At 40.3% G+C, this 26,878-nt stretch overlaps 6 protein-coding genes and 1 long non-coding RNA gene across 7 annotated transcripts; 6 read left to right on the top strand and 1 right to left on the bottom strand.

The window, feature by feature from the left end:
• Window positions 1-5,630: 5,630 nt before the first annotated feature.
• Window positions 5,631-7,662, top strand: LOC121052044. Its single transcript, XR_005807842.1, has 3 exons — window positions 5,631-6,700; window positions 6,789-7,533; window positions 7,621-7,662. It is a non-coding gene; the product is annotated as an uncharacterized LOC121052044 (long non-coding RNA).
• Window positions 7,663-11,663: 4,001 nt separating this feature from the next.
• LOC112193517 (IAA-amino acid hydrolase ILR1-like 3) lies at window positions 11,664-14,552 on the top strand. Its single transcript, XM_024333692.2, has 5 exons — window positions 11,664-12,023; window positions 12,867-12,992; window positions 13,103-13,417; window positions 13,710-13,838; window positions 14,030-14,552. Exons 1-5 carry the CDS (start codon window positions 11,667-11,669, stop codon window positions 14,426-14,428), a joined length of 1,326 nt encoding a protein of 441 aa, XP_024189460.1. The 5' UTR covers window positions 11,664-11,666; the 3' UTR covers window positions 14,429-14,552.
• Window positions 14,553-15,344: 792 nt separating this feature from the next.
• Window positions 15,345-17,731, top strand: LOC112194896 (IAA-amino acid hydrolase ILR1). Its single transcript, XM_024335147.2, has 5 exons — window positions 15,345-15,825; window positions 15,908-16,033; window positions 16,400-16,714; window positions 17,010-17,138; window positions 17,210-17,731. Exons 1-5 carry the CDS (start codon window positions 15,469-15,471, stop codon window positions 17,585-17,587), a joined length of 1,305 nt encoding a protein of 434 aa, XP_024190915.1. The 5' UTR covers window positions 15,345-15,468; the 3' UTR covers window positions 17,588-17,731.
• A 718-nt stretch (window positions 17,732-18,449) lies between these two features.
• LOC112193392 (IAA-amino acid hydrolase ILR1) lies at window positions 18,450-20,765 on the top strand. The gene is made up of 5 exons (XM_024333535.2): window positions 18,450-18,917; window positions 19,336-19,461; window positions 19,532-19,846; window positions 20,023-20,151; window positions 20,229-20,765. The coding sequence occupies exons 1-5, from the start codon at window positions 18,552-18,554 to the stop codon at window positions 20,604-20,606; spliced, it is 1,314 nt and encodes a 437-aa protein (XP_024189303.1). The 5' UTR covers window positions 18,450-18,551; the 3' UTR covers window positions 20,607-20,765.
• Window positions 20,766-21,598: 833 nt separating this feature from the next.
• Window positions 21,599-23,761, top strand: LOC112193212 (IAA-amino acid hydrolase ILR1). Its single transcript, XM_024333286.2, has 5 exons — window positions 21,599-21,990; window positions 22,135-22,260; window positions 22,343-22,657; window positions 22,944-23,072; window positions 23,164-23,761. The coding sequence occupies exons 1-5, from the start codon at window positions 21,631-21,633 to the stop codon at window positions 23,590-23,592; spliced, it is 1,359 nt and encodes a 452-aa protein (XP_024189054.1). The 5' UTR covers window positions 21,599-21,630; the 3' UTR covers window positions 23,593-23,761.
• A 190-nt stretch (window positions 23,762-23,951) lies between these two features.
• Window positions 23,952-26,058, bottom strand: LOC112193211 (putative pentatricopeptide repeat-containing protein At5g37570). The gene has a single exon (XM_024333285.2). It carries the CDS (start codon window positions 26,034-26,036, stop codon window positions 24,402-24,404), a length of 1,635 nt encoding a protein of 544 aa, XP_024189053.1. The 5' UTR covers window positions 26,037-26,058; the 3' UTR covers window positions 23,952-24,401.
• LOC112193213 lies at window positions 25,918-26,619 on the top strand. Its single transcript, XM_024333288.2, has one exon. The coding sequence runs from the start codon at window positions 26,259-26,261 to the stop codon at window positions 26,448-26,450; it is 192 nt and encodes a 63-aa protein (XP_024189056.1). The 5' UTR covers window positions 25,918-26,258; the 3' UTR covers window positions 26,451-26,619.
• The last annotated feature ends 259 nt before the right edge of the window (window positions 26,620-26,878 follow it).

Below are 26,878 nucleotides of genomic sequence, written 5' to 3'. Positions count from 1 at the left end.
ATTCAAGACATCAAGGCACTTGAAAAGAAACTTTTCTCAATCTACAATTTTCTCAATGAAAATATGACAATATTTACAGGGAAACAGTGAACTTCTTAACTCAAACATTCATCAATTTATCATATAATCATTGTTCAATCACAGATATATGTTAGCAGAATGCAAAATATTAAGCACAACTATCCATAAGCAATCACAGAGAAAGCACAAAATCGTTTCCAACTCAATTCAATTCAGAGACACAAGCACACCAAAACTTAAATTTCATCCGGTCACAATCTACTCTAGCCTAGGTGCACGCCGGGAATGCTTCTAGTGTTCTTGTAATTCAACAGAAAACAAATGAAAGCTTTGAATCGAAACATAGTTCTCAGAAGGCCTAACCTTGCGACTGCAATTCTGCAACAATTTTAGCGGAAGCAATAATTCCCAATACTTGTATTCCCCAAGAACGATCTTTATTCAATTTTAATTTTTTTTTTCCTGTTAACCAAAACCCTAATTTCCCAAACCGTTTTGCAATTCAACATAACACAAAACTCTAGTTCAAAATACAATGAATTGATCTTCTGAAAATGATTTATGAATTGTGAAATTTGGCTCTGATACCATTTGTTAACTTAATGAGCAAACCAAGATCGTTTCACAAAATGCATAAACACAACCAAATGATCAGTACAATATGAACTAGAATACAACAAGAGGAGATGCATCACCTGCTTCATGCACAACAGCCATTCCTTCAAAAGCAGTAGCAGCAACACAGCTATTCAACACAAATAATCCGAACTCCAAAACTTCAAGCAGCCACACGCAAGAAATCTTCTACTCAACTATGTGTCTAACTTCTCTCTATGGGGCAGGACTGAATGTTTTGTCACACAGTGAATAGGGGCTTCAAGCACCTATATATACAAGCTAGATAGGTCTTCCCATAAAATAATCCTTGATTCTAGCCAATGAGTTATTTGACAGATGCTATAATTTATCATATCAACTAATTAGATATTTATCTTTATCAAAATGAATTCCTAACCATATGAGTGACATACCAAAGCTCATTAGGTGTCTAGGTAGATAATTCATATATTTCCTATTTATTATAATAAGCTTAATCAATTTGTTATTTACTTAAGGACAAAATACTATTTACTCCCTATACTTATAGGGGGTCGACGTTTCAGTCCCTGATATTTCAATTTCACCTGAAAAGTCCCTAAACTCTCCAATTGCACCCAATTGGTCATTGCCGTCAATTTTCCGTCAAAAGCCTCGTTATCTTGCTGACGTGGCATTCCTTACACGACCAAAATGTCTATTTTACCCTCACTTTTGTTTCTTTTATATTTATTTTTTTTCCACTTTTTTTTTTCTTTTTCTTTTTTCTTTTTTTCTTTTTCTCTTTACGTCTTCCTGCTCTCTCTCTCTCTCTCTCTCTGTCTCCAGACCTTCACATCATCCATTTCTCTCTGTTTTTTTTTCTCCTTCTGATTCCTCCCCCTTTGCGTTCCTATCCTTTTTTTTTTGAATGGTTGGATTCCTATCCTTGTCCGACAATATAGCTCTGCAGCCCCCTCTTCCCCAAACCCACTACCACTGCCATCGCCACCGCCGCTGTCACTAACTCTCCCTCGCCCATTCCCTCCAATCTGAAACCCTCAAAATCCTCGAATGGGCCTGCGTCTGCAAACACCTCTCTGCTCTCGCCTCCACCACGCAAAAGGCCCAAATTCCTTTCATAAAGTCCAAATCCGAGAGCCAGAAGCTTCTGCATCAAACCGCCGCCGCAGTCTCTGCTTTTGCAGCTATCGGGTCTCCGTCGTCCGATCTGCACTCCATAGAACACTCATAGCCACAAAGGTCTTAGCAGATTCTCATAGGTATTGGTGTTATTAAGCTTACTTCATCTTTATGTGATTTGAATTAAGAAATAGGAGGAGGATCCTGTGATCATTAAGAATGAAGATTTCGGGTCAGATCGCCCCGAATCAAATCCCTCTGATACAGAATCCGATTCTGACTCCAGTGCACAGAACAATAGAGATTCGGAGTCTGATTGCGAGAATGAAACCTGAATCGAATTCTACTGATGAATTTAGGGCTTTCACCGAAAATGGGATGATGTTCAGAGTGAATGATGTGGGTGGGCCTCCTGGTACAGTTGGGTCTGAAGAAAGCTCCTCCGGTGGGTCCTGGTTGGGAGGGTGGGTTGGCAAAGGCAAAGAGCCTGAGCCGGCGAGCAGCAGAAGCGAGACGAAGTTTTTGGAGAGTTTTGATGCTCCTCCGGTACCCAATTTTGATTCGGACCCCGAAAACTGCAAACATGTGGGCGGATCCGAAGAGGTATTGAAATTGTGGAGGGATTGTGGAGGAGGTGGTGGGGCAGAAGCGTCGCCGAGAGGAATGAGGGTTGTGATGGTGGTGGTGGGTGGTCGTTGACAATGGTTAAGGGAAGGGAAGGGAAGGGAAGAGAGAGAGAGAGAGAGAGAGAGAGAGAGAGAGAGAGAGAAGACATAAAGAGAAAAAGAAAAAAAGAAAAAAGAAAAAAAAAGTGGAAAAAAATAAATATAAAAGAAACAAAAGTGAGGGTAAAATAGACATTTTGGTCGTGTACGGAATGCCACGTTAGCAAGATAACGGGGCTTTTGACAGAAAATTGATGGCAAGGACCAATTGGGTGAAATTGGAGAGTTTAGGGACTTTTCAGGTGAAATTGAAATGTCAGGGACTGAAACGTCGACCCCCTATAAGTATAGGGAGTAAACAGTATTTTGTCCTTTACTTAATGTAGATAATATTAGGTCCAAATAATATTTTACAACTATTACAGTTATAAAGAGCTACTAATGTGAAATCTATCAAAATGAAAACAGAAGCTATTAACACCATTTTGAAAATATGCGAGCATAAGAAAATAGAAAGCTACTATCACTTGGTTAAATAGCCATTTATAATAGTTGTAAAGAGCTTCAACATTCCTTGAGCATCAACATTTTGATCAAACAAGAAATTATTCATATCGACATATCTAGTCAATTCCACCAGCTTAAGCTTAATCACTTACTAATCAAAGAAACAAATATTCCAATATCAATCTTTCTCTTCCAAGGCCAGAATAAGTAGCTTTCTGTGCATAGAATATGGAGATATCATTAAACATATACTCAACTCACAGAAGAATCATAACCTATAGAATAGAAAAGGAAGCGAATAACTGCAGCAGTGGAGAACCAAACGAACAATCCATATTCAACAAAAGTACAACTTATATAATCATAAAGGAAAACGAAATCGGAGTGTTTCATTATTGATCTGTCAAGAGGTCAAAGCACTCCTCAAGCCCAGTTCAATCATGGAAGATGAAGAAGAAACTTCTCCTCTGCTCCTCGCTTCGACGAAGACCGTGCTCTTCCAGGACTACCACAGAATCTCATTCCCGCAGTCGGCCGGAACGACGGATCTCTCGACCTCAATTCGCTACACCTGCTATCTAAGATCCGAAGGTTAACCCGGTTGTGGAGAACCAAATGTTTCGGCTCAGGCTCTAGATCTGCTCACCGTCGACAATCAAGTGTTTTTCCTTAGCTTGGATGAAATCGGCGCCGGCATCAATACCGTCAGAATCTGTCTTGAAACGGTGGCTGCTAGTCAGGCTAAGGCTCCTCACTCTGGCCTCTAGCACTCAATAGCCTTTGAATACCAGAATTCCAGATTTTTACTGGATCTGTGAAGAGGTTAATGGCTCCGGCTCTGGCTTGCTTCAATGGTTCTACTCCCGGCCTGCTTCGACTCCGACAACTAGACCTACTTCCCCTGCCTGGCGAATCGAAACTTGGTGAGCCAGACGGCTCTGATTGAAGAAACCCTAAAAAACCAGAAGGAAGAAAAGAAAAAGAGTCTGATGGAAAGAGGAATGATTTTGCCACAGAGAGAGAGAGATGATTTCGAGCGGTTAGTTTTTTTTAGGTGGAAGGGTAAAATAGTCAGAGATGAAATAATTTGAGGAACAAGTGGCCTTATGTGTACAAGAAAAATTAGGTGGCCTTATGGCTAATTAAAGTTTCAAAAGGACACTTATAAGTAATTCATCCTATTTTTAAATGTTTTTCAATTTGTATATATAAAATCAAACCCTAGCATAAGTTATCACAAACAAGTTTGTCGTTAGTGGGTAAGGCTCGAGCTTGTATTTGAGTGGTGAAGCATTTAACCTTGCAAAATGCACTGAGGTAGGAGTTTTTTGAATTAAAACTCTTATCTTTGTCGGTTTGGCTAAAACCGAACTTTTGGTTTGTGAGAATTGAAATTGTACCAAAGTTACAATCACAGATTTGGGCAACCGAAGTTTTGGTTCGGTTTCAGTTGAGACAAAAAAGCTTATTTTTAGGCTGAAAGTCAACCCTAACTAATCAAGCCTATTTCCTCATTTAGACCGAAAGAAAAAAAAAGAGAAACTAATCTGTCTACCTTTCAAATAAAAGTTGGGAGTATTATGGGTTGTCAGTTTAATTTATTATTGACTCATTGTTTAGCGATTTAAATTTGTACAAAATATCTGCGTAGCATACAAATAGTAAAAATATTGGAAAAAAAAAATGCAAACAATACTCGACCTTTGGTCCATTAGTAACTTTAATACCTGACAAAAAAAAAATATCACTTTGGTACCTGAAGTTCGGATCTCGACCTAACTGTTGGCCGTTACAGCGTTATCCAAAATTCAAATTTGCAAGGGTTGTTTCATCCATTCATGTTTTGGCTCTAACCCTACCCGTTATCCCCAATTTGGAATCGCTTTTAGTTTCAGACTCTCTCTCTCTCTCTCTCTCTCTCTCTCTCACTCTCTCACACACACACACACACACATAATGAATTTGTAGTCTTCCCTCTTTTAGCCTTTCACTATTTGACTGAACACAACAGAGATTTGATTCCCTATCCACTGGAACAACAGAGAAAAGGATATTTGATTATCCTGATTCGGTACTATGGAGAGGGAGAACTAGAGGTATTTTCGAGTCAATAGGGAGCCACCAGTTTATTCAGGTAAAATCAAATGGTCCCCAGTGTAAAGTTTCTCCCTTTTACTCTATTCGGGTAGAATGGCTTTGTTTAACACTATCAATGGTTTTGTCTAGGGTTTAGTTTAGGGTTTAGGGCATTTTTGTCTCCATCTGCAATTGTTTATTTCTATGTCTGTTTGATGTCGTGCTTGAAGTGGTTGCTGAGGTTAAATGCTTTAGGCATAGGGTTTGTAGTTTGGTTGGTTGTGAATTTAATTTCAGAGCAGCTTAACAACAGCTTTAGAGGTTTTGGACTTAAATGAATAGGGTCGAGTTGTTGATGTTGGGTTGGTGAAAATCATAAATCTGAGTTCAATTGTTTGTCCTTAATTGATGTGTGCTATTTATGGAATAAATCTGAGTAATAAACTTCTACAAGAAAATGTGATGTAATGAGTTGGTGGATTTAGGGTTTAAAATTGTGGTATGCACTCAACGGTTTAGGTCATGATGTTTTGAAATTTCATATGCAGGTACTGATGTGTTCACTGTGAAGATACACCATGCATAGAGGAAGATTTCACAGTAAAAGAGGTTTAAATAGGGTTTATAGAGGGGGAGAGCTAGTGTATGCTGATGGAGTAGACCCTGACAAGGTGTCTTTGACATGGCTGCACTATTGGGCTTATGATCTAAGGTATCAATACCCTCCATTACAACTATGGTTTAGGATTCCTGGTAGTGAGGAAGGGAGTGGATTTCTGCCAATTACTGATGACAAGGATGCAATGGACATTTGCACCTTTGTCTCCCCAAGAACAAAGACAATTGACATGTACATTGTTTGCTTAAGTGAGAGGAAAGTGTTTGGAGAGGATGAGGTGAATAAGTTTGATGAAGATATTGACCACACAAGATTCATGAATTGGTGGATTGATGACATTAAAGAATGGCCCAATGTGACTTCAGAGGAAGAGGATGCATGCTCCTTTGTAGTTTGCGGCTTGAACACACTTGTAGTTCACTTGTTGGGAATGTCTATCATATGCATGCTCCCTTCATTGCAGAAGAATATCAAGAGTTTTTTATGAATGATCCAAATTGGACAAGGGAAGGCATGCATAATGCAATTAACAAAGACTTTGGCATGTCAGTTGGATATCAAATGTGTTATAGAGCTAGGATGAAAGCCAAGAAGCAAGCTCAAGGCAGCTATGAGGACTAGTACAATTTGTTGGAATCATATGCACATGAGCTCAGGAAGAGGAATCCTAGAACATCAGTATGGATACAAACTAAACTTGATGGGGAAAGAGTCAGATTCAAGAGGATTTACATTTGTATTGCTGCTTTGAAAAAGGGGTGGAGAGAGGGATGTAGGCCATAGATTGGGTTGGATGGCTGCCACTTGAACACTGTGCAAAAAGATAAGCTCATCTCTGCAATTGGAATAGATAGAAATAATGAAATATATCCAATATCATCGGTTATTATGAAGACAAAAAGCAAGGAGAACTGGACATGGTTTTTAGAGTTCTTGAAGACAGATCTTGACATCCATCACTCAGGACATTATACTTTTATGAGAGACAAGCAAAAAGGCCTTGAGCAGGCCATTAAAGAGTTGTTTCCAGATGCTTCACATAGGCATTGTGTAAGGCATCTGCACAACAACTTCAAAACTGATGGACACACAGGTACTTTGTTGATTTGCATTCTCTTCTTCTTATGTTTAGTTGCATGAACATTTGTTGTAACTTAGGTTTTTTATGTTACTGCTATTAGTTGTATGTTTGGAGTTGAAACATAAACTATGGGCAATGGCCAGAAGCTATACCATGAATACTTTTATGGAGGCAATGGAAGATTTGAAGAACAGCTCACTTAGTGGATGGCAATGGTGCTTGGACAGACCTGCCATACATTGGTCAAAGTCACACTTTGACCATAAATTCAAGTGTGATTTTCTTTTGAATGACCACAGTGAGAGCTTTAACAATAGTGTGTTGTCAGCAAGGAAGAAGCCTATATACTTGCATGATTGGAAGAAATTAGATTAGCAACCATGGTCAGATTAGCAAACAGAAGGAATTCTGGCCCTAATTGGAAGTGAAAAGTTAGACCAAGAGTGGAGAAGCAGCTGAAAAAGAATGCAGAGTATAGCCATGACTATAGACCTGTTCGTTCAAGTCTTTGGAGGCATGAGGTTCAAGGAAGAGGGGTGGGGTGTCAAAGTGGGGTGGTTGCACAACACTCAGTTGCATTGGATCTTAGAAGTTGCACTTGTCAAAGATGGGATGTATCTGGCCTGCCATGTGGGCATGCAATAGCTGCAATCTATTCAAAAGGCATGAACTTGATGATTTTGTGGATGCATACTATAGTAAGGACATGTATATGAAGGCATATGAGCCTATTATGCATCCAATAACTTGAGTGAAGGAGTGGGAGAAGATTTACAGGCCAATTGCACCACCTCTGTATAGGAGGCAGCCATGGAGGCCTAAAACAGCTAGGACAAAGGAACCAGGTAAGGTCTTTTGAAAGTGGACTTATGTTTATGCAGTTAGTTCACTTTTGGTTTCTAACTGGCCCAAATCACTTGAATTTCTTGTAGGTGAAGTAGTCTTACCTCCTGGATTAACAAAACTGCCTAAGGTGTATTACAGTAAGGTTAGTTGTGGGATTTGTAAGCAAAAAGGTCACAACAAGAGGACCTGCCAGAATAGAAATCAAGTAACAAATAACTGATGAAAATGTTGGATGTGTTGTGAATCTTTTGTTGGATGTGTTGTGACCAATTTGTGTGTAATTATATGTGTTGTGATTCACTTTGTTGTTCTGCATATGTGTAGGCCCAAGCTCAACAGATTGTGTAGCCCCAAGCTGCTGACCCTATGCAGCCCCAAGGTGTTGAGAATGTGCAACCCCAAGCTGCTGATCTTGTCCAGCTCCAAGCTCCTGCCCTAGTACAGCCCCAATCTATTGATCCTGCGCAGCCCCAAGCTCCTGACCCAATGCAGCACTAAGCAGCAAATGAAGAAGGCCCTAAAGATGATCATGTAGCTACCCAACAATCATATGTAACTACAGCTACAGAAGGCTCCTCTCAGCCCCAATTCAAAGCTAGAAGGTTCAAGTCCCTTACTCGCATAAACCCCAGGCCTCAATAGACTTTGCAGGATAAGTTGTTGTTTTTTTAGAGAGAATGCTTCATGTCTGTAGTACATTATTAACAGAGTTTGTGTGCCTTTTGAAATGGCAATTTTTTGAAGGCTTTTTTGTAATGAACATGACTTAATCAAGTTGCCTTTTGTGACAATTTGAATGCATTCTCAGTTTCATGTTATGGTTTACAGGAATTTTGGTCAATATGTGATTGTTTTGTTCTCTGAATTCTTTCCCCAATTTTTGACTATAGTAATCAACAGGCAAGGTACTTGTATTGTGTCGGGTTTCAAATATTAGGTACCAAAATGATATATACTTTGGTTAGTTGGCGGTAAATAGGTCAGTTCGCGCCAATAAATCCCTACACTTTGATTGAATTGGCGGGAATGGTTGAAGGGACCATAATACCCTTCACAGTTTGCCAGGTGGATAACGCCGTAACGGCCAACCGTGTTTCAATAACTAATGTTAGGTCCGGATCCGAATTTCCAGTATCAAAGTGATATTTTTTTTTTGTCAGATACTAAAATTACTAATTGACCAAATATCGGATACTGTTTGCATTTTTTTTTTTTTTCCCTAAAAAATATGTGTGTAGCGTACAAATAGCAGTAAAAGTTTGGCGACTGACTCATTGTTTGGCGATATTTGGATGCCAACAAGTCAACAACCACGATTGCTTCATTTGGAGGTCAGCAAGCCACTGAATTATTAGTGATGGAGACTGGTAGGATTGGGCTGTAGGAGAAAACAACCCAGCTCTGGCCACAATATATATAGTTGTAATCAATTAACATCTAGATGAGGTGATTAGCGTTACATTCGATGATTTGATAATATTGGATCTTCCATGTGACCTGCATTAGTAATTTAGTATATAATTCTATGTTAATCAGACAGTTTTATATTACATGATAAGGCTTTAAGAAAAGACATTGCAGGCAACGGAGAACAAAACCTATTTAAATAAAGACAGAGGTGAGTTGTCAAAGGAATCCTCGTATAATGTAATGAGTGATGGAACATGTAAACCCTGCGCTGATTATTTATTTTGATGTTGATTTTCTTATATTGTTAACATTTAGTTCTTGCGTTTAATTCTAGTTTATGAATGATGCTATTGCTACGATTTTATATTTGTGTTTTTATTTATGGGAATGACATTTTCTACGAGCGTTTGGCTTTTCACATATTCTGAGTTAGAAGAACTCATGTCCTCTAGAATAGGGTTTAGATTCAACAAATTGTATTGTTCAGGAGAGCCATGTTGCTTCGAAACAATTACTAGTAGTGACTCCAACAAGCGTATAGATCTCAAGAATTCAAGAATTCAATATACTTTAATCCATAAGAAATGAAGAACTATAATAATGCAAAACAAAGGAAGAGAGCATGATAAATTATGGGAACTGAAATTTGCACACCCTATTTTACATTCTACACACCCCTTGTGCTGCTTTTACCAAATCACCCCTAAACTCTCCCTTCCACAGCCTACAATTGAAACTCTCTCTCTCTCTCTCTCTCTCTCTCTCTCTTCCCCAATCTCAGACCCCCACAACAATGGCAGCTAGCCCACTAGACTCAACCCTCACTGCCTCAACCATCTCGGGTTCCAACCCTCCTCTGATTACTCCGACGCCGTCAGCCCCGACGTCTCCAAGTTCATCATCGCCGATCAGTCCCAGTTTAACATTGATAATTACAATTGAGTTACCAACTTCTCATCAGCTGCCGGCAACCTGATTTCCATCTCCACCTTCCGGCCAAGACGCAGCGGCGCACTGACCCCATTATGTTCGTCTCCTCAGCGTCGACGTCCTTCTAGTCACTGATCGTCCATTTGACGACGGACGGCGACGAAATGACGTCAAGAAGCCGATGCAACTCCAGTGGTTTTTTGTCGACTCCGGTGTTGTTTTGTGATGCATGAGGTATGAAACACGATCTACTTGTCGATCTCTATAGTTGGATTTTTGAATTAATTGAGTTTTGTTGGATTGGCGATAGATTACTGTTCCGGCGCGTTTCTGCATTTTCCGGTCATCGTTGGTGGCGAACAAGGTAAGAATCTTCATCTACTCAATGAGTTCTCTACGTTTCTGAAGATTTGGTATTTTGGGTTGTACAGCCACCGTGTTCACCGCCACAAATAGTGGTTATTATGGTTTCTTTGGGTCAATTATCGACCTTCAGCTGAAATCTTAACTCAATTGGTCTCTTTCTGTGTATTTGACAGAAAGTTGAAATTGGGTGAAACTTGGAATCAGCACATTGTGGATGGGTGATCAATGTATTGGTCGACTTAACTTGGAATACAATTGGAACAGAAATTTTACGCTGGGCTGCAATATCTCCACCATAGAAGAAACTTCACTCTCCTAGAACCGGTGGCGCCACCACGTCCGCCTCAAGACCACCCTCTGCACTGAACTCTCCGGCTCAGTCGATGACCTCGGAAATCGTCTTGGCCCTCACCTTAGTCTCCCACCTCGACCTCAGCACCACCCTCATCTTCACCTCCCTCTACAACTTCGCCACCGGCCTCCTCTTCGGCATCCCCATGCCCCTCCAAAATCCAAGTGCTCAAAATCACATGTGAGGATTGGAAAATCGGGTTTCTTCGGGAGGCAATTCTGCAAATCCCCTTATCAATTTTGAACTCTGTGATTGCGGTTTGGATGGGTTTTTGGTGGATAAGTTGCTGGATAAGATGGGGATGAAGAGCACCGAGAAATGGACGGTTTAGCAGGCTGCTGACTTGTCCGTGGCGGCGCTGACTATTGCAGCGTCGTTGGATTGTAAGTACTTGAGTGGATTGAAGGACGAGTGGGAGAGCGCGGAGGAGGAGACTATCCAAGCCATAGATTGCGCCCTTCTCTTGCACAAATGGGGTTCTGTGGACGGAGAGAGAGAAGAGAAGAGAGGAGAGGAGAGGAGAGAGAGAAGAGAAGAGGAGAGAGAGAGAGAGAGAGAGAGAGAGAGAGAGAGAGACGGGTAGTTTTGGAAGAGGAATGTCTTGAATTGATAAGAAATATTAAAAAAAGGCACAATTGATAAGAAATATTAAAAAAAGGCAAAGGGTGTGTAGAATGTAAAATAAAGTGTGTAAATTTAAGCCCCCTAAATTTAATAGGGTGTGCACAAGGGGTGTACTAATTGGACTATCACGAGTACTGTAGTCCAAACTAATATGATTGACTCATAGGAAAAATGCTTATTGTTGATCGATTCATTTAATATAATTTTTTTACCCTCTATATTAAATTCTATAAAAATTGAGCAATTTTTCACATGACAATATCGCATAGTAATCCGGAATCATAGACTAATTAATTTACCAATAGAATTGGTTATCACAACTTCTTCATTTGCATTTTCAAATTTCAAATGGGCCGGGTCAGACCCAACAAAGACAAAATCTACCTTTTTTTTTTGTCGAAAACAAATACCATTTTGTTGACTTGATCGAAAATTCTGTTGCACATTTTCATGGAGTGGCTGCGTATCGTGGTGTTATTTTCGACGTTAGCAATTCATGTATCATGGGGTCTAGAGAGCACTACTGGTTCGTTACCGGAGCTGAGTCAACTGAGTCGGGAGTTGCTGGACTCGGCCAGGGAGCCCGAGTTCTTTGATTGGTTAAGAAAAGTCAGGAGGAAAATCCACGAGAACCCTGAGCTCGCCTTTGAGGAGGACGAGACGAGCCAATTCATAAGATCGGAGCTCGACTTGCTTGGGATAGAATACACGTGGCCGGTGGCCAAGACTGGAGTGGTTGCCTCCATCGGTTCTGGGTTGCAGCCATGGTTCGCTCTCAGGGCAGACATGGATGCTCTCCCAATTCAGGTCAGTCATTCTCTCTCTTCCGGAATGTCAGCAGATTAAACAAGTACAAGAAATGAAGTTTCCCAAAATGAATTCATGTAGCTCAGTCAGTGGCGGAGCCAGGAATTTAGATTCACTGGGGCACAGAAAAAAAAATACAAAATATTATTACAATGATAATTGCCCTTGATGAGATTTCATATTTTGAAATCCTTGCATGATAGTCTCATTATCTATGCTAGTAAAAATGTTTTTCTCAATATATGAAATCAATCAAGCAATCATCAGGAAACTCGTGTGCTCGAGGTTGACAAGGACCTTTTTGAAGATAATATCTGCGTACTTCATTTTGAACATTAGGATGATAAGTTGAAATTGGAGGATGATTTCCATGATCAGAAGGATATTTTTCATTAATTTCGGGACAAGGCTTCTCTAAATTACTATCATTCTTCTTTGTTTTTTTGTTTTTTTTTTTTTTTGGGGGAGATGAATCTAATGAGGTATTTATACCTGACGACTCCTCTGCACCAGGATTTTCTTTTCGAAGTATCTTAATATATTTGAATGAAAAATAGAGTAGTAGTAAGAATCAAAAGTGGTACATCATCAAATATCCTTCTGATCAGTGGTACATCATCAAATATTTTTACAAAATGATCTATACGGAAACTCTAGGAGTGATCGAATACTCGAGAGCATCGTAAAACTTCTCTCGGTTTTTTTTTTTTTTTTTTTTTTTTAAATAATGTGACATAACTTTTAATATTAGAATTATAAATACATAAATAATTCGATGAATCTGGCAAGCCTGGAAGTACTAGTATTTCATGATATGGAATTATGGATCTTCTTGTTTGTAAGGAATTGGTTGAGTGGGAGCACAAGAGCAAGAACCCCGGGAAGATGCATGCTTGTGGCCATGATGTTCATGTAACCATGCTGCTTGGAGCTGCTAAGTTACTTCAGCTCAAGAGTAAACAATTAAAGGTATCTAGTTAAGTTAATATGCTCAGATTGTTTTTTTATGTACTCCTTTTATACCATTAACCTATGCATTTGCTTAGTTGACTAAATTTTGCATGTTTCGATTTTAATAGGGCACAGTCAAGCTTGTTTTTCAACCTGCAGAGGAGGGTCATGCAGGGGCATACCATATGTTAAAAGAGGTTGCTCTTGATGGAATTCAAGGCATTTTTGGATTACATGTTTCGCCAGAAATGCAGACTGGTTCAATTGGTTCTAGACCTGGTCCATTTCTTGCTGGTGCTGGTAGATTTTTAGTCACAGTTCAAGGAAAAGGTGGACATGCTGCAGCTCCCCATTTGACTGCAGACCCAATTCTTGCAGCCTGCTCGGTCATCCTTGCGCTCCAACAGATTGTATCTCGAGAAACCGACCCTCTAGAGGCCAGGGTACATACATATATGTTTGGGAATTCAGGGAACATTAGACATCTCTTGTTAGACAGTCTTGCTTGTTTTCATATGTTTATTGCATCAATCATCGAGTGGTAGATTCTTGTTAGGATACGCATGACCTAAGATTCACATTCTGACAACATAACATACAATATATGTGTAGCAAGTGAATATGATACAAATAAAGGGATCCACCTTTCATTTTTAACTTTCATTATTATGGTCTACCAACATTGTAGGGAGTAGATATCTAAAAGGGTATTTCTTCATTTCTGACCGGTTATAGGTGGTAACAGTTGGGTTTGTTAACGGTGGCCAAGCCGCAAATGTCATTCCAGAGACGGTGGAACTTAAAGGGACTTTTCGAAGCTTGACTTTAGATGGTATACATTACCTTCAGCAAAGGATTAAGGAGGTACATGCATACAATTAGTTTGAGGTTTAATATATTAATCCTGGTTCAGATTTGTGGATTGAGAAATGTTAATCATCCGGTATATATGTTGTATTGCTATACTATACATGTATTCTGCAGTATGACAATATAACATACCAGATATCTAGCAAATTATTATATTTCAAGCATGTATGGCTTGCATTCTACAGGTGATAGAGATGCAAGCATCAGTGCATCAGTGTAATGCAACAGTGGACTTCATGCATGAAAAAATGAGGCCGTATCCACCAACTGTAATTGATGAAGCACTCTATGTACACAGCAAGAGTGTTAGTGAAGCCTTGGTTGGGGAAGCAAATGTGTATCTTCTTCCAATGACTATGGGAGCAGAGGACTTTAGCTTCTATACACATAAAATGCCAGCCGCAATGTTCATGATCGGGACTACAGACCATACCTTGGGATCGAATGCTACAAGTTTGCATTCACCGTACTTGGTCATTGATGAGGAGGTACTTCCAATAGGAGCAGCTCTTCATGCTGCAGTTGCGATCTCGTTCTTGGATAACAATACTGATGCTGCTGCTGCGCACTCAGTCATTCACTAGTTAGTTAATTAGGAACTTTTTCTGTGACATCAGAATTCAGGAAATTTGTGGATGTCCATTGCTAAAAATGAAAAACATGCAAGTAGAAAAGTTGATGTCAATACTAAAGTACATGTGAATAAAATTGCCCTTCAAGATTACTTTTGAGTCCCATATAATCTTGCTATCTTGGAGCACAACGTAATATTAACCAAAAGACAATTTTATCTGCATTCTTAGTAAATCTCCGTGCATTTCTCTGTTTATTTTGTAAGATTAGTTTGAAGTACAAAGTAACTATTTAAGAGTGATAATAACATCTCTCTAACCATGATGACATAAGAGAGAAAATTGTAACCCGTACTTGACAATTAGACACCTCCTATTTATGAATATTTTGCAAAAATTAACATTTATCTAGTGCGATTATTCTTACTATATTGCAGAGATTCAGAGAATATGAATTTGGAAGAAAATAGATGTATATTTCATTGATAATATGAGTCTATATATATAGAATTACAAACACAATTTTTTTGAAATACAAGTAAAGAATCCTATTACATTGTAACTAGGATATCTATGAGAATATATCTACCATATTACAACAGTTAAGTGACCTCATTTGGACTAGGCACACTAGAACTCTATCTCCTGCAACATACTGCACGCCTGTAGATTAAATAAGCCATTACCAAAATGTATTTGATCATCAAATAGGTTTTACACGGATTCACTATTTGGATCTAAAACGAGTAACGGAAGAGATCTCGATCAAGTTTTCTTCAGGCAACCAAGAGCAAAAGGGACAAGGTCTCTATCACAACTTAAATAAAAGAAAAACGAAACACTCACTTCTGACAAACGGATGTGTTGCACAACCGACAAAATCGGAGGTGGCAAATTACTAGCAACTCAAATAAAGACGCAGAAAGATGTACATATTCCAAACAGAACCAAGTCCTTACACTTCAAAGAGCTCAGAAAAACATGTCTTAGCTCAGTTCATTATTAACCCAAAAACTATATCTTTCTCAAATCCCATTTTCGTTTCATAATCGATGATGGGGTTCATGCTCTTCTGCTTATTGCTGTTGTCCATCTTAAGCCAATCATGGGCTTTGGAAGCAACTGCGACTGAGTCGGATCAGCTGGGGTTATTGACTCGGGAGTTGCTGGAGTCGGCCAAGGAACCCGAGTTCTTTGAATGGATGATAGGAGTGAGGAGAAGAATCCACCAGTACCCAGAGACTGGTTTCGAGGAGTACAGGACGAGTCAACTCATAAGGTCCGAGCTTGACTCGCTTGGGATCAAGTACACCTGGCCTGTTGCCAAGACTGGTATTGTTGCTTCTATCGGGTCCGGGTCCAAACCCGTCTTCGCTCTCAGAGCTGACATGGACGCCCTTCCTATTCAGGTCCTCTCTCTCTCTCTCTCTCTCTCTCTCTCTCTCTGATTCAATGAAACTGTTGGAGTGAACCTAACTGGGTAACCAACAGGAACAAGTAGAGTGGGAATTCAAGAGCAAAATAGATGGCAAAATGCACGCTTGTGGTCACGATGCTCATGTAGCAATGTTGCTTGGTGCAGCCAGGATACTCCAGAGTAGAAGAGACGTGCTAAAGGTATGCAGAAGTCGTCAAAATGTTCTATATATTGCCACACCTACAAAGTAAATTTGAGTTTGAATGATTTTTTCGGCATAATGGAAATTACTGCTGTTGATCTTGTGCTTATGTGAGGAGAGCCTCGTTTTAGGTTCAAGAATTCACTCTTTTGAGTTTAGGATTTGGTATATAATACTTGTATAAGGATGATAACTTAATAGCAGTCGAAAATGAGTGGTTTTTTAATGGAAGCACAAAATCAATGTCAAAATCTTTAGCAGAGGATCCAAATCCATATAAAGAAACCTGAAGAGACATTAGCAAATTCACAAAAATTACAGCAAATTTAAGTAATTGATTTAATGCCGCTTTGATGCTTTGAAGGGAACTGTGAAGCTGGTTTTTCAGCCGGGAGAGGAGGGTTACGCTGGAGCTTACCATATGCTACAACATGGTATTCTTAATGACATCGATGCCATCTTCTTTATACATGTTGTGGCAGAGCTGCCCACTGGTGTCATTTCTTCAAGGCCAGGGCAAATGCTGGCTGGTTCTGGCAGATTTTCAGCTACGATTACAGGAAAAGGTGGACATGCCGCTGCACCACATAAGAATAGGGACCCAATTATTGCTGCAGCATCTGCTGTTTTGGCTCTTCAACAGATTGTATCAAGAGAAATCGATCCTCTTGAATCCACAGTAAGAATTCGGAAGTGACTAATTAGAAGTGCATTCATATTTATCACTATTACCATTAGTTTACATCAGCTTGTAGCTAGTTCAATTATAGTCTGGATCATCGGCTACATTTTCTGTGCAGCTTATATTTCTTATTCTGACATAATTATATCAGAATAAGAAAGATAAGCAGATTCTTTAGTTTTATGAAGCATGTAGTTAAATATGAATAGAGTACATATCTCTACTCTGATAAAACCGTCAAAAGGAAACATAGTATGGTAAACTTACATACAGTACGTATTTGAATTTGTAGGTGGTCACAGTTGGGTACTTGGAGGGAGGTAAAGCAGCAAATGTAATCCCCGAGTCTGTAAAATTTGGAGGGACTTATAGGAGCTTGAGTCCTGAAGGCCTCATCTATCTCAAACAAAGGATCAAAGAGGTAACCAACAATCTCTGTATGACCACAATTTTATTTTGTCAAAGAAGATAGCAATCATGTTTCACTTGCAGGTCACCGAACTGCAAGCTCTCGTGCATAGATGTAATGCTACGCTGGACTTTAAGGAGGAGACGCCACTACCTTATCCTGTAATGATTAACGATGAAGCATTGTATGGGCATATAAAGAAGGTTGGAGAGGCTTTAGTTGGGGAACCTAATGTTCATTTTTTCCCAATGATCATGGGAGCAGAGGATTTCAGCTTCTACTCGCAGCACTTCGCTGCCACAATCTTTGTGCTCGGGGTGAAGAATGAGACTCAGAAACCAGACCGGCCTTTGCACACACCTTTCTTTGTAATTGATGAAGAGGCACTCTCAATAGGAGTAGCTCTGAATGCTGCTGTAGCAATCTCTTACTTGGATAGACCTCTTATCGAGTCTCATTAAGCATTCGAAATGTATTTCATTCGAAATTCATTAATGTAAGTTTCTCGCAGAGAATGGAAGTTAAAACATATTGGACTGCAGAAACAATGAGAGCCGGAAATCTCATTCAGACAACTTTTTTATCTAGATGATCTTTGTTCGTAAGGTGCACATACTATTTGTTATCACATTCACTAATTACATCTCTCATAACGCAACTTACTTTCACCTCACAGTAATCTCAAACTTTCATCAAATTTTCAGTAGGAAATTTGTATGGAGTAAGTTAAGAAACTTTAAACAAACGTATTAGATTGGTTAACGACTACTAAAGTGGTTTCGTAATGGATTTGTTGAAAGCAAATCCTCCCTGAAGTATGAAAATTAAAACATATTGGACCGTAGAAACAATGAGAGCTGGAAATCTCACTCAGACAACTTCTTTGCAGTCTAGATCTTCCTTGTTTTTTAAGGTTCAAAATTTTTACAGTAATACTATTTGTTATCACACACTAATTACATTTCTCATAACACAACTTACTTTCACCTCACAGTAAGCATTTCAAAATTTCATCAAATTTTCAGAAGGAAATTCGCATGGGATAACTTAAAAAACTTCAAACAATCGTATTAGATTGGTTAAAGACTACTAACATGGTTTTTGAAATGGATTCGTCGAAAGCAAATCCTTCCTGAAGAGGCAGAGAATGGTGCAGCAAACTAATATCTTTGTTTTAATTATTGATGCTAAACTCTCACTCTAAATTGACGTATGAAACACACAGTTTCCATATTTGACTAAACATAGCTACCCAGTAATGAAAGAGACGGCTCAACTTTCTCAGGCACGTCCGCATGTGTCAGGAATCTAAACTACTATTTCTCCAACTCTGATGAGCTTAAAAGGTCTCACACATTGTGCTCTTGAAATCCCAGAAGATATCAGTTCTCAAATTTCCAACACTAATTTGCAAGACACATACTCATGAGTTTCATAATCACCTTCATCTTGTTGCTATCAACCACACTATTTCATCAATCTTGGGCTTTGGAGGAGGTAGCTTATGGATCAGAGGCTTCAGAGCTTGAGGTTTTGACTAGGGAGCTATTGGAATTGGCGAGAGAGCCTGAGTTCTTTGAATGGATGAGAGGGCTCAGGAGGAGGATTCATGAGTATCCAGAGCTGGGATTTGAAGAGCACAAAACTAGTGAACTCATCAGGGCTGAGCTTGACTTACTCGGGATTGAGTACAAATGGCCTGTGGCCAAGACTGGTGTGGTGGCCTTTATTGGGTCTGGCTCTAAACCAGTCTTTGGACTTAGAGCTGACATGGATGCTCTCCCTCTCCAGGTTCTCTCTCACACACTTTTTTACTGTGTCATTCCAAACAATGCTCATGGTGCCTCTGTTTTCATCTTTCTCAAATGTATGACGGTAATATTAGGGTTAAATGTTTGTTGATATGCTTTATAGTTGTCACTGTTCTACGGCTACATGGACTTGGTCTGGACTATGTATTTGATGAGTTGAAGCACTTAAGCAGTCCCAGTTAATTAGTGTCTCACTTTTGCATTCTATATAAAGAGCTGATACGGTTAAAATGGAGCCTAGTGTGATTGCAGCTCATAAGTAAATCACTAAATCCTATAGATAGTGCTAAAGTTTTCACATATTGTTTGACAACGATTGATGGATGATAGATATCCTTTAACTAGTTAAACTTATTGAACTGATGCCATGAAATCACTCTATCCTTGCTATTAATAAGGAACTAGTAGAGTGGGAACACAAGAGCAAGATTGATGGAAAGATGCATGCTTGCGGTCACGATTCTCATGTAGCAATGCTACTTGGAGCAGCCAAGTTGCTTCAACACAAAACAGACATGTTGAAGGTAGATCAGAAGCTGTATATATTTTGTTAGCTACTTTGTGGGTGCTAATATTTCAATAATGTAATTTAAGGGAACTGTGAAACTAGTGTTCCAGCCTGGAGAAGAGGGTTACGCTGGTGCTTACCATATGTTAAAAGATGATGTTTTGCATGATATCGATGCCATCTTGAGTATACATGTTTATCCATTAGTACCTACTGGTGCCATAGCTTCGAGGCCTGGTCCGATACTTGCTGGTACCGGGCTCTTCTCGGCTACAATACAAGGAAAAGGAGGGCATGGAGCAGCTCCACATGAGACTAGGGACCCTATTATTGCAGCAGCCTTTTCAATCATTGCTCTCCAACAAATCGTGTCTCGGGATACAGATCCTCTTGACTCAAGAGTAAATCTTACTTGCTTCCTTTTTTCTGTATCATTTTAGAGGCAATCATTATCATACTAATCTTACAAAAGACTAGTGGCCAAAAAAGAAAAGAAAAAAAATAGATTATCTGCCCAAGACACAAGCTGAGTAACAAGTAGAATGAGGGTCTGATCCATTCATTTTGTGTTATGTAGGTGGTAACAGTTGGGCACATACATGGAGGTCAAGCAGGAAATGTTATCCCAGAGACTGTCAAACTACGCGGAACTTTTAGGAGCTTCAGTTCTGAGGGTCTTTCCTATCTCCAACAAAGGATCAAAGAGGTTTACATTTCCTCAATTCCAAAAATTGTAAATGTCTTGTTCAGTCTCGGTAAATTGACTAGATGCATTCAGCACAGGTCATAGAGCAGCAAGCAGCTGTGCATCGTTGTACTTCTGTGGTGGACTTCATGGAGGAAAAACCTATGCCTAATCCAGCAATGGTTAATGATGAAGCAATATACGAACACGTGAAGAAAGTCGGTGAGGTCCTTGTTGGGAAACCTAATGTGCAGCTTATGCCAATGACCATGGGTGGAGAAGATTTTAGCTTCTTTGCTGAGAAGATTCCAGCTGCGATTTTTGTTGTTGGGATAAGGAATGAGACTCTGAAAGCAGACAAGCACTTGCACTCGCCCAACTTCTTTATCGACGAGGAGGCTCTTCCAATAGGAGCTGCTCTTAATGCTGCAGTTACAATTTCATACTTGGATGGCAATGATGTGAAGACTTGGTAAGAAAATAAGAGCATATGTATGTATATACCTCTTTACAAAATAAAATGCAGTAAAACCATAGGTTATTGAAGCACAATTTCTAGCACTCATTTTATTTGGCAGCAATACCATTGTGTCAAGACCGAGTAGGAAAAAGCTCCAACCTTGTCATTGATGAGACTCTTTCACAGAAGCAGCTTCTTATGTTTTTGGTTAATCACTGAAAACGAAATGATTTGCATTTAACTTTCATCAATGTCAGTTTCTCTCTGAGTCCGACAGCATTTTGGACATGCCAGAATGGTCCCTAAATAATGGACGTAAGAAACAACAAGAGCTGGAATCTAACAGAAACACATTTAGACTGAGACCACCTTGTAGATTCGTAATGTAAAACAACAAATCCAACGGAATTTCTACACCACAAATTTGTGATCATGATAAAGACGATCCCCCGCTTCCACAATATGTTTTTCAAGGAATTTCAAAATTACAAGACTATATCTGCATCAAATAACTATCAAAACCCTAAAGCACGACGCTTCAGTATCAGATTACTATAAATGGAATCTAAGATTACAATAATTCATTAACTTGCACCAGCTTCCATGATTTTTTTTTTTTCCTTCTAAATTTGTAAAGCCAATCTTGTGCTCACAACTACGCAGTTATGACTGGAGTCTAGAAAGTTAGATATAATCACCACTGATACAGTGCCCCTTTCTGTCATAATCTTATTCACCAAAAGCAAATTTGCGTATACAAACTCATTACCCCCCTTCTTAATTTGCTCTGTTTACTTCAGAAGGAATTATTCATTTTCCTTGGGATTGACGTAACGAATCAAAGTGACAGCCAAATATAATGGTTTCCATCTTTTGCCTAATACAGCTGCAGGGTGCTTGAAAGGGACAGAACAGCTTTCTCAGGCACGTGTACAAAATCTAAATTCTGAACTACCACTTCTTCAACTCAAGTTTAAAAGACCACATAAGGCTCTTAATATCCAAGAGGACTTTTTGTTCTCAAGTCTGCAGCAACACTCATGGTTTCCACTTTCACTTTCAGCTTATTACTAGCTGCAACAGTGTGGTTTTACCAATCTCAGGCTTCAGAGGATGCTGATTGTGGATCAGAGCTCGAGTTCCTGACTTGGGAGTTGAGGAAATCGGCAAGAGAGCCTGAGTTCTTTAAATGGATGATAGGGTTGAGAAGAAGAATCCATCAGTATCCAGAGTTGGGATTTCAAGAGCATAAGACGAGTGAACTCATCAGGTCCGAGCTTGACTCCCTTGGAGTTAAGTACAAGTGGCCGGTGGCCAGGACTGGAGTGGTGGCTTCAATTGGGACAGGGTCTAAACCAGTCTTTGCTCTTAGAGCTGACATGGATGCTCTCCCTCTCCAGGTTCTCTGTCTGTCTCTGTTAATCCTTACAGTGCTCATAGTGCTGCTGCTCTGTAGTTATACTTTTTAGATTTGATCACCAGCTACTTATTATTTCATTCTGGTAAATGACTGATACCTTGAAATCAATCCTGTGATCTGGCAGGAACTAGTGGAGTGGGAGTACAAGAGCAAGATTGATGGAAAGATGCATGCTTGCGGTCACGATTCACATGTCGCAATGCTACTAGGAGCAGCCAAATTGCTTCAAGAAAAAAGAGATATATTGAAGGTAAATGAAAAAGCTATTTATGTATAACAGTGAAGTTATGTATGTGCTCTGTGGGTGCTAATGTCTCAACATGTGATGTAAGGGAACCGTGAAGCTAGTTTTCCAGCCTGGAGAAGAGGGTTATGCTGGCGCTTACCATATGTTACAAGATGGTGTTTTAGATGATATTGATGGCATCTTTGCCCTGCATGTTCATCCACATATACCAACAGGTACTATAGCTTCGAGGCCTGGTCAAATAGTTGGTGGTGTAGGGCTCTTCAAAGCTACAATACAAGGAATAGGAGGTCATGGGGCAGCGCCACATAAGACCAGGGACCCGATTGTTGCAGCAGCCTTTGCAACACTTGCTCTGCAACAGATTGTGTCTCGAGAGAAAAATCCTCTTGAACCTGGGGTAATCACTTTGGCTTCCTCTTTCTGTAAATTTCTTTAAATTAGGTACTACAATTGATAATGAACCAAGATATATAAAGGATCAACGAAAAGAAACACGACAGACGAATATAGCCAACCTCAAGGTGAAGTTTAGTTGCATTCTCTTGGACATCTCAAACCTGTGGTGCCATGATAGCTTAAAATTAGATGATAGTTCTAAGGCAAAACAGATTATAGTTTTCAGTTTAGCATTTTACTATCAACTTAGAAGCAATGATTCTCATACACCATCTTGTATCATGTAGGTGGTAACAGTAGGGTACATACAGGGCGGTCAAGCAGATAATGTGATCCCAGAGAGTGTGAAGCTTGGAGGAACCTACAGGAGCTTGACTTCAGAGGGCCTCTACTATATCCAAGAAAGGATCAGAGAGGTTTACATGTCCTCATTATGCAAACATTGTAAATATTCCTAATGTGAGTCGATTGACTAAGACTTAGTCACCAAGTCCATTTCACTTGCAGGTCATGGAGCAGCAAGCAGCTGTGCATCGTTGTACTGCTGTGGTCGACTTCCTGGAGGAAATACCCCTGCCTCATCCACCAATGGCTAATGATCAAGCGCTCTACGAACATGTGAAGAATGTTGGTCAGGTCCTTCTTGGGAAACCAAATGTGCGGCTTCTGCCACTGGCCATGGCTGCAGAGGATTTCAGCTACTTTGCTGAGAAGACTGCTGCTGCAATTTTTGTTATTGGTACAGGGAATGAGACTCTGAAATCAGATAAAGGAGCACACTCACCCTACTTTTTCATTGACGAGGAGGCTCTTCCATTGGGAGCAGCACTTCATGCTGCAATTGCAGTCTCATACTTGGATGACCATGACTCAGTAGAGCATGTCTCACTCTTCAATTCTGGAGATAAACAGTGCTTAGCATATGAAGTGGTGTAAATCCCCTTGCATTACCACAATGGTGGCATCATCCCGCCCTGATAATAATAGCATCCTTGGATAGCCATGGCTCAGGACTTGGTTAAAAATTGTTCTGTTTTCATATCGGCCAATTTGTAGCTTTACTATGGTGAAAGTAAACTACGTTTGTTAACTCTTTTGGGTAAAATCCTACTCTAAGACCTAGTCTAAACCTGCAAATCTCCATACCAGGTGTCTTAACATATAATTCCATCACTCATATCTAAACCACAGAACAAAGTAAGCCGAATATGCAGCGGTGGCAAGATAGAACCATCAAAAGTATGATTTCCAAAAAATTCTTTCATAGAAAGAAATCCTATACAGGCAGGACCTGAAAACCCAACTCACCCTAACTATTATTTACTGCCAGTATCATTGAAAAGAATGAACAAATGATCTCAATTCATCAGAAGTGGCTTTCAATATTCAAGCACATTTCATTTTATGTTACATAGCCAAACTTCATGTTTTCAAGGCACATGAGTACAAGTTTATTTCAAGAGTGAGAACCATTCAAGTCGCCATTCTCTAATTTCAGGTAACAAGATATTTGCAACCAGATTGTCTTCACCCATCCTTTGACATGTGAGAAATGCATCTCTAAGAGTGGCGTATAAGGCAGTGCCTGCAGTTTGGTTCCTGGAGCACCAATAAACTGGGAGTCCAACTAAATTGTATAAATCAACTCCAACTCCACAATATAGACCTCAAAGAACTTGATGCTGATTTGTATTAATTCCAGGGCAATGGATAAAGAGAGTTGCCAAGAAGCTCAGTCTTCTAAACTAAATTGAACTGATACCAGGTATCTTTTTAAGGCCTCTCTCCTGCATTTTGTTCCTCACAACAGAAACATCCAACCAGCGGTGGAATGCAGCATATATGTCGGAGAGGAGCACATAACTACCAGCACTTTTTGGTTCAAGCACAAAGAGTCGATTAGCAACCAACTCCCCAAACTCAACATTGCAATGTAGCTTACATGCACCAAGTAGTGCACCCCAAGCACCAGCATGAGGTTCCACAGGCATTGATTGTAGAAGCTCATAAGCTTCTTCTAACCATCCTGACCGGCTAAGAAGATCAACCATGCATGCATAGTGATCAGGAGTGGGAACCATACTGTATTTATGTCTCATTAATTCAAAGAAATGCCGACCCTCCTCAACAAGCTCGGAACGGCTACAAGCTGTCAGGATCACTGTAAAAGCTACCTCATCTGGAGCCAAACCTTCACTTAACATCCTATTGAAAAGGGCAACAGCTTGATTCCCTCGGCCGTGAATAGACAACCCTTGTATCATTGAACAATACGAAATTAGGTCCCGTTTTGGCATGTTTTCAAACAAACTCGTTGCTCTTTCCATATTCCCACACTTTGCATTCATGTCAATCAGAGCCGCAAGAACATGAGGCTGTCGAATATCGATTGAGCTATTGCTCAGATACGAATCAACCCATTCAGCCAATTCCAAGCAACCCACTTGGGAGCAAGCTGACATCAAGCTCACCATTATAAACTCATCAGGTTCCACATTCCTACTACTCATCTCAAGAAATATTTTCACAGCCTGATTGGGAAAACCATTTTGAGCATACCCCGATATCAACGCCGACCACATAACAATATCCTTAACGGGAGCCTGCTCAAACAAAAACCTGGCCGAAGCCATATCCCCGGACTTTGCATATCCATCAATCATAGTAGTAAAAGAAACCACATCTTTCCCCGGCATCTCCTCAAACACCCTCCTCGCATTCCCCAAATCACCCAACCTAACAAACCCACTAATAACCACATTCCACGACACAGCATTCCTCTCCGGCATTTCACCGAACACCTTACTCGCCCCCACCATATCCCCAACACCGGCATACCCAACAACCATAGCAGTCCAAGACACCACATTTCTCTCACACATTCCATCAAACACCTTCCGTGCACACACAACCTCCCTACATTTGCCATACAAGTCAACCAAGCTAGTCCCCACAAACACATTCCCATCAACCCCACACCTCACCGCCGACCCATGAACCGCCCTTCCCTCCCGGACCCTTCCCTCGCCGGCACAGGCCTTCACAACCGACGGGTACGTGTACTCATCCGCCGCGCCATCCTCCCTCTTCATGCGAATGAAGAGAGAGACGGTGGCGGAAAAACTGGATCTTTCGCAGTGGCCTTTGAGTAGTGAGTTCCAGAGATGGCTGCTGGGGTTGTTGACGCGGCGGAAGACGGCGGTGGAGTAAGGGAGGGAGGAGAGAGCGTTGGAGAGGCAGATGAATTGGGTGATGAGGAAGTGGTCTTGCTCTAGACCCTTGTGGATGATCTGGGCGTGGATTTGTTCAAGACGGAACTGGGTTTTGCAGGCTTTGAGTAATGTGGCGATTGAGGCTGAAGCTACGCGCACACTAGGCATATAGGACCCTTTGCATTTTCGTTTCCCCCTCCTTGTTCTTGTTTCAATCTGATACCAGCCAAGAAAACGACGTGTCGTAATTGTACTGCTGGTTAGACGACGGGTCGGCTTGAGTGGTAGAGATCGACATGTCGTAGATTGTGGGCTTTGTTAAACGACGAGTCGGATTGAGTGGTATAAGTTTGAGAAACGCTGCAGAACAACGAAAAAGAGAGGAGGGGTATGGTGGTGTGGTCGTATCCGCCGACGCGGAAGCAGCTTGTTGTGACGGCGTGCTGTTTCGTCGCCGGGACGGGACTGTTCGGCGTCGGAGCTCACCTGTCGCTGGCCAACGTGGGGCCACAGCAAGAACGGGTCAAGGCGAGCAGGGAGTTTGTCAAGGACCGCCTGAGAAAGCTTCTGGATGATGATTGAACCCACTGGCTTGTTTCAAATTTGGTAAAGCTTGTTAGGTTTTAATGCCGCATTTCTCAACTATAGTATAAGCATAGAAGTGCTTTGAAAAATTTGTTTCTGTAAATGAAATATTGATTTGCTTCGTTTCTGTTTAGTAATAACGTGACCATGGTTCGTTGATATAGTACTATACATGTTTATTTGAATTGGGTTTTGCCTCTGCAACTACATATTGTAGGCTTGGAGATCAGATTAGGGTAGTAATGTTCATTGTGAAGTCTAGTTGCACACTCATGTTATCAAACCCCCAATACGAATCGATTGAGTGAATTCTGTGCATGTAGTCTACAACTTTAGATTAACTCTCAGCATAAAACATTTGGTTTTGCCAAAAGAGAATTTTTCTTTGCTCAATGAATCTCATGATAACCAACCCAATTGCATAC

Source organism: Rosa chinensis, chromosome 3, assembly GCF_002994745.2.
Source record: "Rosa chinensis cultivar Old Blush chromosome 3, RchiOBHm-V2, whole genome shotgun sequence".
Lineage (NCBI taxonomy): Eukaryota > Viridiplantae > Streptophyta > Magnoliopsida > Rosales > Rosaceae > Rosa > Rosa chinensis.
This window is presented reverse-complemented; position numbering and strand designations above follow the sequence as displayed.